The sequence below is a fragment of the Erythrolamprus reginae genome, chromosome 4 (genome assembly GCF_031021105.1).
Source record: "Erythrolamprus reginae isolate rEryReg1 chromosome 4, rEryReg1.hap1, whole genome shotgun sequence".
In the NCBI taxonomy this organism is placed as follows: Eukaryota; Metazoa; Chordata; class Lepidosauria; order Squamata; family Dipsadidae; genus Erythrolamprus; species Erythrolamprus reginae.
Window position 1 is genome coordinate 18,283,079 of NC_091953.1, and position 15,834 is coordinate 18,298,912.

The 15,834-nt window shown below is 38.8% G+C and overlaps 1 protein-coding gene across 2 annotated transcripts in view; it reads left to right on the forward strand.

Annotated features, from left to right (window-relative positions):
• The window catches only part of GRIA4 (glutamate ionotropic receptor AMPA type subunit 4), a 316,665-nt gene that overhangs the window by 288,335 nt on the left and 12,496 nt on the right, over positions 1–15,834 (forward strand). Inside the window, exons 14-15 of one of the 2 annotated variants that reach the window (XM_070751668.1) lie at positions 6,844–6,958; positions 13,290–13,424. In XM_070751668.1, coding sequence (XP_070607769.1) covers positions 6,844–6,958; positions 13,290–13,424 — 250 coding nt within the window. Of the gene's footprint in view, positions 1–6,843; positions 6,959–9,994; positions 10,110–13,289; positions 13,425–15,834 lie in introns of both variants that reach the window. The other variant, XM_070751669.1, reaches the window with a different exon arrangement.

A 15,834-nucleotide genomic window follows, 5' to 3' on the forward strand; every position in this document is an offset into this window, starting at 1 on the left:
CAGCATCCTTGCAATGAGTCCTAAGGATGAATGACTGTTGGAGTGCTGCAGCTGCCATAACTTTGAAACAGGTTTATAAGTAGCTTTTGGGAGGTCCAGCATAAGTTTGGACTCTTGATAAGTGACTATTCATGAGTCTCCTGTACTTTTCTACATAGTAACTGAATAATATTTCTAAATTTATATTTAGAAATCTGGTTAAAAGCAGGACTGTGAAAATGCAGTGCTAACTGATTTGACATACATTATCCGGAACCAAATTGTTCCTTGCTGATAGTAAAAGAAATTCCAGATTACCTACTAAAGTCTTGGTCAAGCAGACCTCAGGGAACTAGTGCAATGCAATAAGGTGTCGGTGCATTATGAGGGTGGCATATTTATTTTACTACTATGTTCAGTGGTAAAAACTGCATGAAGTTTCCACATTTCAATTCAAAGGAATAGGGCCATATTTTCTGATTGGTTCTGTGCAAGGAGGATGAAAGAATATGCATTCTAGATCAGTATTTTTTAATCTATAGCTATAAAATGTATGGATTACAAGTCCCAGAATTCTCCAGCCAGTTGATGCGCCCGGAAATTCTAGGACAAACTTGGCAAGACTTGTGGACTTCAACTCCCAGAATTCTCCAGCCAACTGGTTAAAATCTGGCTGGAGAATTCTGTGAATTGAAGTTCACAAGTCTTAAAATTTCCAAGTTTGAAGTCCTCTGTTCTAGGAGTTGAAGTTCATATGTCTTAAAGACGTTAAAGTTGAGCAACAATGTTCAAGAGTACAAAATACAATTAAGCAGGACTGTATCTTTCTGGAAAAAACCCTCTGTTCGAAGCAAATAGCAGATATATGATTTTTTTGTAAATGTTTTTAAAAAGTTTCTATATAGACCATGTTGAAGTGGCCAGAAATTATTATTTTATCTTTTCAATTGCATCTTCGTAGCTATTAAAAAGCAGTGTGAAAAGAATGTGTTTTTTACATGGCCTGCTATATGTAATAAGGAATGCAATGTGGTTAGATTGTTTAACCAGTTTTAGCTTAATTGCGAATAGACATCCTTAAAATTCTCATTTATTTTTCCATTACCTTTTTTTTTCATTATTTCCTTTATTTGCTGTCAAATTGTTTATGGATATGGCTAATCAGCTACTAAATAACCCTCTCATAAATAGTGTTTTTAAAAAAATAATAACTACCAATGTCACAATCCAGTTGCAAATTGTTTCTTAAAAATTAAAAACTTTTTTCTTCCAGTAGTTGAAGATGAAATTTGCCCAAAATGAATATGGCTTTTTTAATATGCATGTTTTATTCAAAGGGAAATGGCTATGTCCAACAAATGTTTCCCATTATCAATTGTTACAGTATATCACTAAATGCTCAGGGAACTGATTTAATTGAAGATTATATCCGTTTTTAACTTTAATTTTTGCTGCTCCTTTTATTCGACATCCAGAAAATAATTTTTCCATCCAGAATTCTAACAAGAAGAGACCTTAATGTGAGAACACTAATCATTCTTTTCAGAAGGGGTGTGAAGAACTAATTTGCATCCTCTCACCAAGTATACTACCTGAGTAAAAGAGTTAATAAGTTTATCCATAAGATAGGTGCATCCAATAACTTGTATGTAGTTTACTCAGCGGTGTGATTCACTTACCTTCTCTACCAGTTCGCAAATGTGAGTGTACAGGCCTTGGCTGTACATGCATATGGACTTCTGCTCAAGTGCTTGCATATCACGCAACTGGTAGCGGTGACTGTGGGAGGCTCATGTGGATCATCCAGAGGGGTGGGCGGAGCCTCCCACAGTCACCGCTACCAGTTTGCGCGATCTGGAGAGAACCAGCTGAATCCCACCACTGATTTACATCCAATAAACTATACTGTATGCTGATTTTTTTTTCAATCAGTGATCTTTTTCAATACCTAAACATAATATTAAATTCAGTGTGAAGGTCTTTTCGGTAGAAGTCCCCAAATCAAGGGACTGCCTGCTTATTAATAAATAATAATTTAGAATATATTTCAGACTAATATCCCATAAGACTTAAGAGTATTTTGCGGCAACCATGTTTGTTATCCTCCTTTTAATTTCCAATGGTTAATATACCAATTTAAATAGAAAATGAATATCTTACCAAACTAATCAAAGTTTCAGAATTTTTTTTTAGAAGAGCTGTGCATGCGTGTGGGTGTGTACATACACACACAGTTTATATAGTAAATAATGTATATAGTATACAATATAAATAATGTATATAGTAAGTAATGTATCTTCAGAGAGGGGCAGCATACAAATCTAATAAATCTAATTTAATCTAATATTTTTGTGTGCCTATGTGTAATATGTATGTACACATATGGCATATATACATAGAATTAAATATTATATTTTGAATGTTCAGTAATAGTAAATAGATAGGGAAATTGTATCTCTTTGAGGCGAGGAGAGGCCAGGCACCCTAACCCAAACCCTTGAAGCAAGTGATATCAAGTTGGCCACCTTTAAACCACTCACATGACCTTTAAGCTACCCCCCTGGTCACATGATCATATAACCACTCCCACCTGGTCACAATCTAATATACGAAATAACTTCTATATTGTATGAAACAACCTTGTTTTATAAATGCCATAACTAAGTGACCCTATCAGATTTCTTTAGGGGGGGAAACCCATAAATGTCCAATAATTCAAAATAATAACTCGAGTCAAAAACATTTTGCATGTATATGTCGCATTTCTATAGATTTAAACCTGAATTAGTAACAATTTTAAAATTCATAGAAATGCTAACATAGATGTAAAATGGTCTTGGATACTTCACTCTTGGATTGGTTTTCCTTTAGTTTGTTTTGCTAGCCCTCTGTCAGTGAAAACTGAGCCTGGGAGGGTTGTGTGCAGCCACCCCAGACCCCATTTTCAGCCTTCCTACAGCCCTCTGCCAGTGAGAACAGAGCCACTGAGTTCTGTTTTCACTGGCAGAGGCACTGTAGCCACTGCTTAGCTGTTTTCAGGGCAGCCCCAAGGGGCAGATCTAAGCACCCCATGGGCCGGATGTGGTCCACCGGTCTTGAGTTTCACACCTGCTCTACACTTTTGATGCTACGTAGCACGGATGCTTCTGATTTTTTATTAATATTACTCCTCTTAAGGTGACAGATTGTAAGAGAACATCAAATGAATGTTGATGAGGACATCAAATGACATTCCACTACATTACATTCAAAGTATCCCTTAGAACAGTGTTTTTTTCAGCTTTTGCAACTTTTAAGACTTCATGTTGCTGGGAAATTCTAGGGCTTGAAGTCCACTTATATGAATATCGTCAAAGTTGATGAACACTGTTTTGAATTAGTGGAAGCAAAATTCAGATTCCTAACAAAAGGAAATCACTAATTTTTTTTAAAAAGACATTTCTTTTGCAAAATTTTCATTATTCTCCGTGAGCACTGATCTATGAATGTACTGAGTGGATTGTGAATGCCACTCACATTAGATTTGATTGTTAAAAGGAAAAAAATGTAGCAATATAGAATAGGACGTTGGAGTTTATTTTAAGCAAAATAAAAAGAAAAAGGCTGAAATTTGACACTTCCATCACAGGGAAGTGGGCACTTCAGTGAGAATACTGGAAGGATTGAGTGAAAGTTGCTGAAATTAAAAGTTACTGTCATCCCAATATTTAATTGGAATCCATAACATCCTGCATTTAGAAGCAATGAATTCTAGGATGAAAAGAACCAAATAAACCGTTTCAGTCCAGTTTTTGGTTTTCTCCTTTCTCTTTGAATCACATATCTTAATCAGACCCATTGGATGAAACTAGGCCCAGGTAGATGTTTTCTCCTTAAATAACACAGTTATCATTAATAAAACATCCTAAAAACTGGCCTGTTGAATTCAAAGGGTGAATAATTCAATAGATTGTATATTGTTACTATTTTCTTGCATGTCCAAAGTCATGCAATTTTGAATCCGGTGCCCAATTCTTTCTCTTGGGAAATAAAATTTCAGATAACCCTCTTTCCCCAGGGCTTATTTTTGCGATAATACCCATCCAAATCTTCGCTATTGATTTGTATTTTATTTACCTCTTGTTTCAGAGAATGTGATATCCCTAAATGGATTATAAAGCCCTACATGGCATCAGGCCAGAATACCTACGGGACCGCCTTCTGCCGCATGAATCCCAGCGACCAGTTAGGTCCCACAGAGTTGGCCTTCTCCAGATCCCGTCAACTAGACAATGTCATTTGGCGGGACCTAGGGAAAGAGCCTTTTCTGTGGGGGGCCCGGCCCTCTGGAATCAGCTCCCCCCAGAGATTCATACTGACCCCCCCCTCCTCGCCTTCTGTAAAAGCTTAAAGACCTATCTGTGCCACCAGGCTTGGGGCCATTAGACCCTTGCCCCCTGGCCGATGAGTGCAGTATGTTTTATGATGTGAATGGGAATGAATGATTTTAAATGTTAATAGAATTTTTAATTTAATTTAATTTATTAGACTTGTATGCCACTCCTCTCCGCAGACTCGGGGCGGCTCACAACAAAATAGTGACAGTGTAACAAATCTAATATTAAAAACATTCTAAAACCAACATTGGAACCATACAACACAATCATAACATGCGTAAACTGTATAAGCCTGGGGGGTATCTCAGTTCCCCCATGCCTGGTGACATAAGTGGGTCTTTAGTAACTTACAAAAGGCAAGGAGGATGGGGCTGGTTCTAATCTCCGGGGGGAGTTGATTCCAGAGGGCCGGGACTGCCACTAAGAAGGCTCTTCCCGTGGGGCCTGCCAGACGACATTGGTTAGTCAACGGGACCCGGAGAAGGCCAACTCTGTGGGACCTTATCAGTCGCTGGGATTCGTGCAGCAGAAGGTGATCTCAGAGATATTCTGGTCCAATGCCATGGAGGGCTTTATAGGTCATTACCAACACTTTCAATTGTGACCGGAAGCTGATCGGCAGCCAATGCAGGCCGTGGAGTGTTGGAGAGATGTGGGCAAATCTAGGTAGCACCACGATAGCTCTCGCGGCCGCATTCTGCACAATCTGGAGTTTCCAAACACTCTTCAAAGGTATTTATTTTATTTATTATTAGATTTGTATGCCGTCCCTTTCCGAAGACTCGGAGCGGCTCACAACAACAAAACAGTACAAATCCAATAGTTAAAATCAATTTAAAACCCCTTAATATAAAAACAGTCATGCATCTCAGACAAACCATAATAAAACGGAAATGGAAACCAAGGTAGCCCCATGTAGAGAGCGTTGCAGTAGTTTTAAAGTTTTTCTAGTAAAATTAATTGGATTTTTAGATTTGTACATCGTACATTGTTTTCTATGTTGTGAGCCGCCCCGAGTCCTCGGGGAGGGGTGGCATACAAATCCAATCAATCAATCATAAAATGGGTTATAAAATCTGAGAATTCCTTGGCAGCAGAGTACAACCCCTAAAAAGGCACAGAATTGGACACCTTAGGACTAGGTTTACCTAATCTAGTTCTCAATAGTTCTGACCATCTTCAGCCTGCCCTAGTGTCTTGTCTTGGTTTGTCATTCTGCCCTTAAAGATGAAGCTGGGTTGAAAACAACCATGCTGGCTGGGAATTCTGGGATGGAATTCCTAGACCAGGGACAAATGTTCCGTAACAGAATGTAATAATAAGTAGTCTAACTCTCTGTTCATTAATTCATACAAGATGAAACCTATTTCAAGTCACATTGAGCGATGTGAATGCTTAACGTTGGGGTTTTTTTTACACTGGAAGCCATGATATAAAACTCTCCAGATATTTGTCTCCTATGTAATTTTAGCAGTAGATAGGATGCATACAATGCAATAAAATAAACTCGGCTGCTAGTACAAAAACAGGCAATTCCAGTTTGATGGAATTTAACAAACGTAATGTTGCCGGTAACAATAAAGTTTCTTAACTGCTTCCTAAGAAATTGAAAAGAAGCCTAGATCGCATCAGAGAAAATAATTTGACCTTTTCTTACCAAATGCAAACACACACAAATACACATTCACAAACACACACGTATACACTTAGATTAAATATTGAATGTCTCTCTGTGTATATTTTCAAATTGTTTATTTATTGATTGATTTATTGATTTATTGAATTTGAATGCCGCCCCTCTCCGTAGACTCGGGGCGGCTAACAACAGTGGTAAAAACAACATGCGACAATCCAATACTAAAGCAGCCAGAAACCCTTATTTTAAAACCAATCATACATACATACAAACATACCATACATAAATTGTAGAAGCCTAGGGGGAAAGAATATCTCAGTTCCCCCATGCCTGACGACAGAGGTGGTTTTTAAGAAGCTTACAAAAGGCAAGAAGGGTGGGAGCTATTCTAATCTCTGGGGGGAGTTGGTTCCAGAAGGCCGGGGCCACCACAGAGAAGGCTCTTCCCCTGGGTCCCGCCAAACGACATTGTTTAGTTGACGGGACCCAGAGAAGGCCCACTCTGTAGGACCTAATTGGTCGCTGGGATTCGTGCGGCAGAAGGCGGTCCCGGAGATAACCTGGCCCGGTGCCATGTTCTTGAGTTAATTACCTTATTACAAAAAGGTGATCAAATAGCTTTGTTAGAGTGATAAACCATCAAGTTTTTTTAAAAAGAAAATAATATCCGAAATGCATATTCCCCTCCACAAATTTGCTTTCTCTGTTTTTTTTTTGCAGGAATCTTGTCGCATACGAATGAGAGGTTTATTTAGTGCATAGATAAAAGCTTTTTTTAAAAAAAATCCTCATTTCTTCTAACATCTTTAACAGCTATGCAGTTTCTTACAAGATATGTTTTATCGTTTCAAGAAATGCTGTTAACCTGGCAGTGTTAAAACTGAATGAACAAGGCCTCTTGGACAAATTGAAAAACAAATGGTGGTACGACAAAGGAGAGTGTGGCAGCGGGGGAGGTGACTCCAAGGTTAGCCTCAATGTCACCAAAGCGGGTAAACAGAAGTGTTGAGTAATTGGCGCGTCTGCTGTGGCCCCTCCTTCCTGTTCGCCAGACACAACGGTGGCACTGCAAATACACTGCCAACTAGCATCCAGATGTATGCAATTACTGTCAAAGCAAAAATATTTGCATCCTAATCAGATTTCCTTTTTTGACCAAGGACAGCTGGTTCGTCTTGAAGTCCAGATTGGAGTTTTTCTTGTCATTTTGGCAATTGCTCAAGAAATTCACTTTTTTTAAAAAAAAAAAAGTGAACCATTCAGGAATCATATCTATCTCCAAAATAAGTTTCCGGAACCAGAAGATAAAGAAATGCTGACAAATTGACATGTGGCATAGTTTCAAATAATTAGTTTTACCAGAAGGGGCTTAATCTCACCCCTAATTCCTTAAAGGAAATAAATCCTTTTCATCCTGTATCTTTCATCAAGCATTTTTCTTGTCCTAGCAAAATTCTTCATTAGGGCAGATCTGTAGAATGTAGAAAAGTTGGACTATTTAATGTTTTTTTTAAAAAAAAAAGCTGAGAAGGATAATTCTATTCCACTATTGAGTATCAACAGAAGATAATATTATAACTCAAGGTTAAACTGTAGATCTCTTGATGTTCTCTGAGCTGGTTGTTTGTTTGCTGCTCCGAGTCTTCAGAGAGGGGCGGCATAGAAATCTAATAAATTATTATTATTATATTTCGTTACCCAGCTAGATAACACCATCAGTGTTAACAAGTGTGGGGTTTTGCAGTCTGTTTATTTATAGTGCACCCCTGTCAAAACTGGTAGGAGAAGCTACTATATATACTGCTCAAAAAAAAATAAAGGGAACACTCAAATAACACATCCTAGATCTGAATGAATGAAATATTCTCATTGAATACTTTGTTCTGTACAAATTTGAATGTGCACAACAGCATGTAAAATTGACTGTCAATCAGTGTTGCTCCCTAAGTGGATTTGATTTCACAGAAGTTTGATATACTTGGAGTTATATTGTGTTGTTTAAGTGTTCCTTTTTTTTGAGCAGTGTATAAATAGGCAACAGGTAGCCCTCTCTTAAGAATGAAAATTTATACCAGGTTTTTTGTCACTAAGCAACACAGTCCATATAGCATGACATAATGTGAATTCGTTGTTTAAATTCCAACGGTTTTGATTACTGACATATAAGAGAATCACTGGAGGATATTAAGCGAGGTTGCCTTTTGTTATTTTCTGCAAGTTTCCCCATTGACTTTGCTTATAGGAGGCTGGCAAATGACCATAAGACATTGAGATGTTGTAATCACAAGCAGGACATCAAGCATTGAAATCATCCCACATAACAAAACCATCCCACATAAGGTTCTACATTTAGGAAAGAAAAACAAAATGTGCAGGTACAGTATCTGTGGTACCTTGCTCAACAGTAGTAACTGCCAGAGGGATCTTGGGGTCCTAGTGGACAACCATTTAAATATGATCCGATAGTGTGCAGTAGCTCCCAAAAAAGCCAACACAGTTCTAGGCTGCATAAACAGAGAGATAGATTTAAGATCACTTGAAGTGTTAATACCACTTTCATAATGCCTTGGTAAGGCCACACTTTGAATAGTGCATTCAGTTTTGGTCGCCATGATTCAAAAAGGATGTTGAGACTCTAGAAGGAGTGTAGAGAAGAGCAACAAAGATGATTAGGGAACTGGAGGCAAAAACACATGAAGAACAGTTGCAGGATCTGGGTATGTCTAGTTTAATGAAAAGCAGGACTAGGGGAGACATGATAGCAGTGTTCCAATATCTCAAGGGTTGCGACAAAGAAGAGGGAGTCAAGCTATTCCCCAAAGCACCTGACGGTAGAACAAGAAACAATGGATGGAAACTAAACAAGGAGAGAACAATTTAGAACTAAGGAGAGATTTCCTGACAGAACAATTAATCAGTGGAACAGCTTACCTCCAGAAGTTGTGAATGCTCCAATACTGGACGTTTTTAAGAATATGTTGGATAACCTTTTAAAGAATATGTTGAAGTCCTCGGAGAGGGGTGGCATATAAATAATAATAATAATAATAATAATAATAATAATAATAATAATAATAATAAATCCAATTACATAAATAAATAACCATTTGTCTGAAGTGGTGTAGGGTTTCCTGCCTAAGCAGGGGATTCGACTAGAAGACCTCCAAGATCCCTTACAACTCTGTTGTTGTTGTTGTTGTTGTTGTTGTTGTTATTATTATTATTATTATTATTATATCCTAGATTCTGAAAAATGTAATGAGTAAGACTGTTGCATACACACTGTGAGTCTAGGTACTTTTACTCAGCTTTAGATCCCATTGAATTCATTAGAATGTGCACTGCTAAAAAAAAATAAAGGGAACACTTAAACAACACAATATAACTCCAAGTAAATCAAACTTCTGTGAAATCAAACTGTCCATTTAGGAAGTAACCCGGATTGACAATCAATTTCACATGTGGTTGTGCACATTCAACTTTGTACAGAACAAAGTATCCATTGAGAATATTTCATTCATTCAGATCTAGAATGTGTTACTTGAGTGTCCCCTTTATTTTTTTGAGCAGTATCTTTTTCATAAAGTCTGTTTTGGCTTGCAGCCTAAACTGTTCAGCTGACAATTTAGTGGTAGGCTTCTTCTGAGGTTAATAGCTAAGCATCCATTTATATTTTAAAAAAAGAAGCAAAAGCAGAAAAGTTCTCAAACTATCTGACAATCTATGAAGCACATATTAAGCCTTGTTGAAGCCAATAGTTTTGGGTTTACAGTAATTGCAGACAACTTATTTAAAACTTCACCCAGCAGGACGCGCCCATTACTTGAAGCGATGGAGCAGGTCCCATTGGTATAGCTGTCTCTGACCCTAGGCCTTCTCTGTACATGGTGTAACCACCACTGTGGCCTGTGCTCCATCACTTTGCCATGCGATTCTATGTAGTTTTGCTTGAATAACATAAAATAACATATATAATGTTATTTATGTTATTTCCCACGTGAAGAACTCCTGTAAACCTTGCCGTATTGAAACTCAGTGAGGCAGGCGTCTTAGACAAGCTGAAAAACAAATGGTGGTACGATAAAGGTGAATGTGGACCGAAGGATTCTGGAAGTAAGGTCAGTTGCTGAAGTTCGGGGCCTATTGTTATGTTCACGAGGGAGTTATTGGTCACTTAGAAATGGAAATAAGTCACCTATTGGAAGAACCATCATGTTGAAGAGGTTAATTTTGTCACCGTTCCTGTGGAACGAAATTATATTCCATTAATACTGCTGTAAAGACCTTAATCCACAGGTCAACTCCACTTAAACATTTCTGCCAAAACCACATTCATCAACACAATGCACATTCATATACATACACAAACACATACACACACACAAGAGAGAGAGAACACATAGCCAAAAGCTTTTTCCGTCAATAATACATCCTTTTAATTTTAATTTGCCCAAAATATCAATCAATTTGCAGATTATCAATCCTAGGTCTAGAAAGCTTAGAACTATGTCGCCTAAAACACGATCTAAGTATTGCCCACAAGATCATATGCTGCAACGTTCTACCTGTCAATGACTATTTCAGCTTCAATCACAACACAAGAGCATGCAATAGATTCAAACTTAATATTAACCGCTCCAAACTTGACTGTAAAAAATATGTCTTCAGCAACCGAATTGTCGAAGCGTGGAACTCATTACCTGACTCAGTAGTGTCAACCCCTAACCCCAAACATTTTTCCCTTAGACTATCCACGATTGACCTCTCCAGGTTCCTTAGAGGTCAGTAAGGGGCGTACGTAAGTGCACCAGTATGCCTTCCGTCCCCTGTCCAATTGTCTCTCCTTATCTCATTTATCTTTTCTTCCTTTCAAATATGTTCACCTATACTTTTATATCTTTTCTTCTATTCTTTTCTTTACTTATATTATTACATATCTTTCTCTTCAATGTGTATTATGTATTGGATTAAATAAATAAATAAATAAATAAATAAAGTAAGTGTTTTCTACATTGTTCCATATTTTGGATTTGTAGACATGAAACACTTAGATTCAGAATGGTCCTGTGGAATGATTTGAAATATATCTATGCGATCTGAAATAATCATATTTAATATTTGCCATTTTTTGACTACACAGTGCTGAAGTTCCATTGTAACTCTGTCATGGAGTTGATCATTCCTCTAGAGCAGGAGTGTCAAACTCACGTCATCATGGGATGTATCGCAACTTTCCGCCCACTTTTGCTAAACTAGGTGAGGGTGTGGCCAGAGAGCGATGCATCCCATCTGTGGGCAGCCAGTTTGATACTCCTGCTCTAGAGCAACTGATAGTTCAGAAATTAATTCCTCCCATTTTTAAAAACAAATTAAAGCCTGCCCTCCCTCCCTCCCTCCCTTCCTTCCTTCCTTGTTTATTTATTTGATAACACTTGGAAAACTAAGATCATAAGGTTATGTATCCAACATGAATGTAGACACTGTCATCTGATCAATTTTGCCATCAAAATAAGACTTACTATATTTAATAATGTACCTTTAGTTTGTATTATTATAATAACAGACATTTTAAAGGTCATTAAGACCAGTCCACTTACTCTTCTTTTAAAATAGTAAAATATTTCTTGTTGCTTAAAGCAAGATCTACTAAGTGGCTTAATTAACAATACACACTGTACTAATGATGGCAAACCTTTTTTTCCCCTTGGGTGCTAAAAGAGCAAGCTTGCGCGCTATCGCACTTGAACAAGTGCCCACACCCATAATTCAATGCCTGGGGAGGGCAAAAACAGCTCCCCCCCCCAAAGGTCCTCTGGAGGCTAAAAACGCCCTGTTTCCCAACTTCTAGTGGACCCAGTAGGCTCATGTTTTGCCATTCCCAAGCACCAAATGCTTCCCTGAAGCTGGGGGAGTGTAAAGCTCTCTAGAAGCCAAAACCGCCCTCCCAGAGCCTCTGTGCGAGCCAAAAACCAGCTGACCGACACACACATGCACATCGGATCCGAGCTAGAGCAATGGCTCGCTTGCCAGCAAATATGGCTCTGCGTACCAACTGTGGCACCCATGTCCTAGGTTCGCCATCACTGCACTATACTGTCAAACCCAAAACAATTTGTTATCCAAAGAATTAAAATACACAATCTTTTAAAATGCTATGCCTGATTTCTTTTCCTTTAAAAAAAAATATTTATTCAGTTTCTACATATAAAAATAGAAGAAAAAATAAACAAAAGTATACCAAAATGAACAATGAATTGTATTTGTAACAGTTCACAATATGAAAACAATACAGTGGCTAAAAATACACCTTTAACACTACACTAAAGCCAATACATCCATGTTTAGACTCAAAACTGGTAGAATTGTGAACCACCAAAGAACATTCTACATTTTAAAAAACCCCACAATCTTAGGGGTTGGGGAAATCTCATATTCTGAAGTTACTCTCTACTCAGTGATCCAAGGAATGCTACTAATGTTTTTGTGGCTTTCCTAACTTTCACTTTTCACCAGATTGCAACTAAATAAGATTAAAGATTAAGATGATTAAGATTAAATAAGATTTGAAAGTGAGCCATAACAGCACAGTAGGACATTAGAGAGTAGCAGTTGAAGAAAAAGATTGTGCCCAAAATATTAGCTTTGATAGAAAATGCACTTTGCTGAGTTTAGAAAACACACTGTAAGCAATCTTCATTAAAAAAATAACACTTGACACGTATTTGGAAAACTTCTGAGATGTTTTGTTTCTTATGACCTTTCCAATAATGAAAAGGAAAAAGGTATAGATCAATTAGTGATTAAAAAGAAGAAGCTCTTGACTAAGCCAAAAATAGACATTAAACTAGCTGTGTTGGAAGGCTACTGCATTTAATTGCCTAAAACTATTTCACCGTTACTCGTACAGTAGCTAAGGGACTCCTATTGCAAAGGGTTGGTTAAGCGTAAGTCAACTTTTGCGTGTGTTTTTTTCAAAATGAGTTTTTAATACATGTGCCTGTGTTTTAGGATGTACCCATAATTTGTTTGGCTTGTACTTTGTTAAAATTTCCTATTTGTGTAAATGAAGCTGTTCCTTAGACCAGGGCTCTCCAACCTTGGCAACTTTAAGACTTCTGGACTTCAGCTCCCAGAATTTCTCATGTCTGGGAGTTGAAATCCAACAGTCTTAAAGTTGCCAAGGTTAGAAACCCCTGCCTTAGACAACTCTCCCACCTGTTTTTGTACACTGCTGTTTGTTTTTCTGCTTCCCACTATTTGTTCCTGGAAGGTAACCGCTCTCCCTTCTGTTTCCCCAGGACAAGACAAGCGCCCTGAGTCTCAGCAACGTTGCTGGCGTCTTCTACATTCTGGTTGGCGGCCTGGGATTGGCAATGCTGGTGGCTTTGATAGAATTCTGTTACAAATCCAGGGCCGAGGCGAAGAGAATGAAGGTGGCAAAGAGTGCACAGACTTTTAATCCAACTTCCTCGCAGAATTCCCAGAATTTAGCAACTTATAGAGAAGGTTACAACGTATATGGAACCGAGAGTGTTAAAATTTAGGGGTAGGATCTAGGGCCCTACTACAGTGAGTGGGTGATGCATCATTTGTGTCATGCGATGTTGTGACCTGTCTGTTCAGTGGTGATTCCTGCTTGCTTCTCAACAGAGCTTCCTCTTTTTTTGGAGGAAGAAAAAAACCCGGTTCGGTTAATTTTGGCTGCAGATGTTTAGTCTATACATATATGTTGCTAATAGACATCTGCATTGCAAGGATTTGTTAAATGAATCTATATATGTATATATGTATATATGTATCTTTTGCGTGTGTGTATATATATATATAGATGGATAGATAGAGATGACACACTGTTTTGTTTTCTTTTTGTAAAAACAAGGAACATTTTCTGCTCTCAGACAGTTTGGATATTGTGGTGAGAATTTAGAGCCTTGCAGAGAAAGGAAAAAGTTGAACAGAGGTGCTAGAAATAGTTCCTTGGGAAAGAGGGTGGGCTCCCAACTTTTGTTCTAACTGTTCTTGGTTTTGCCTATGAAAGGCTCAGCGTTAAAAGGACTTGACTTGTTGAAAGTTGCTTTCCCACCCCTCCTTTTGCAGCTCCCTGTGGGATCTGTAGCATAGATCAGTTCTTCCCCATTTGCCTGTCCTTAAATATAATCACATAAGGAGTGCCCCAAGTTTTCATCCATTAAAGATTGCTGGCCAGCAACCCTAGAATTGTAATTTCATCTGGAGGAAGCTAGAGTGACAAAAGCTCATTCCAAGAATTGATGTAGATAATTAGGTTGAAATCCTATGCACACTTACTTTGGAATTAGTCCATCTAGCCCAGTACTGTCAGTAAATCCCAGACAGTTTCTACATATCTGGAGATGGAAGGGTTAAACGTTATATGGATGTAACATATATATATCTCAGATGGCTTCAAAAGAGGATTACAGTGTTCCCTCGATTTTCGCGGGGGATGTGTTCCAAGAACACCCCCAAAAGTCGAATTTCCGCAAAGTAGAGATGCGGAAGTAAATACACCATTTTTGGCTATGAACAGTATCACAAGCCATCCCTTAACACTTTAAACCCCTAAATTACCATTTCCCATTCCCTTAACAACCATTTTCTCACCATTTTTCTGATACTCACCATTGAAGACACTTAGTAATCCTGATATTTATAAACATAATTATTTTTTAACAATAATTATTTATTTTTTTTGCGATAACAATGCTGATTGGCTGAGATTTCAGCCAATCAACAATGGCAGACGAAAGTTTGGCGATGACGTATGACATCATCGGGCGGGAAAAACCATGATATAGAGAAAAAAAAGCGAAGTATTTTTTAATTAATATTTTTTGAAAAACCGTGGTATAGGCTATTCGCGAAGTTCCAACCCGCGAAAATCGAGGGAACACTGTACATATAACGTAGGATCACACCAGTGAGTGGGTTGCTGTCGGTTCAGACCGGTTCACCCATATCAGTGTCCCCAGTTGCTGAACTGGCAGCGATGGCCAGCTGGCCACGCCCCCAAACCGCTTCCTGAAAGCGGCTTGGAAACAATCCTCTGTGCATGCACAGGGATCATTTCCACAATGTGATGGGTGCGCGCAGGAGCAAAACGAGCAAAACGTACACTTCAAACTGGTAGAGAAGGTAAGTAGAACCCACCCTGGATCCCCATAAGAGTAAACCTGGATTTCTAGCCGGGGATGTTTGAGCCAACCTTAATTACTCACAACTAACATTAAGCCATCATAGATGGGTTCTCTTATGTTAAGCTCAAAATGAGCCATATTCTGGATGGGTGTGATGTTTGAATCCAGCCCGTAAGTCTGTTTTACCCATGATGTTCTATACCAGTGATGGCGAACCTATGGCACAGGTGACACAGCTGGCATGCGGAGCCGTATCTGCTGGCACACACTTCTTAGGTTGCCTTAGCTCATCTCCAAGTACATGTGCGTGCCAGCCAGCTGATTTTTGGCTTGCACAGAGGTTCTGGGAGGGAGTTTTTGGCTTCCAGAGAGCCTCCAGGGAATGGGGGAGAGCGTTTTTACCCTCCAGGGAAGCCTTTGGAGCCTGGGGAGAGCGAAATACGAGCCTACTGGGCCCACCAGAAGTTGAGAAACAGGCTGTTGAGGGCCTCCAGGGGGCGGGGGAAGCTGTTTTCGCTTTCCTCAGGCATTGAATTATGGGTGTGGGCACTAGCGCATGTGCGATAGTGTGCGTCCACACCTCTTTCGGCACCCGAGGGAAAAAAGGTTCGCCATCACTGTTATATACAGCCTTCTGATCACAAGCAGCATACCTCTGAATATCATTCCTAGAGGCCAAGCCTAGCTA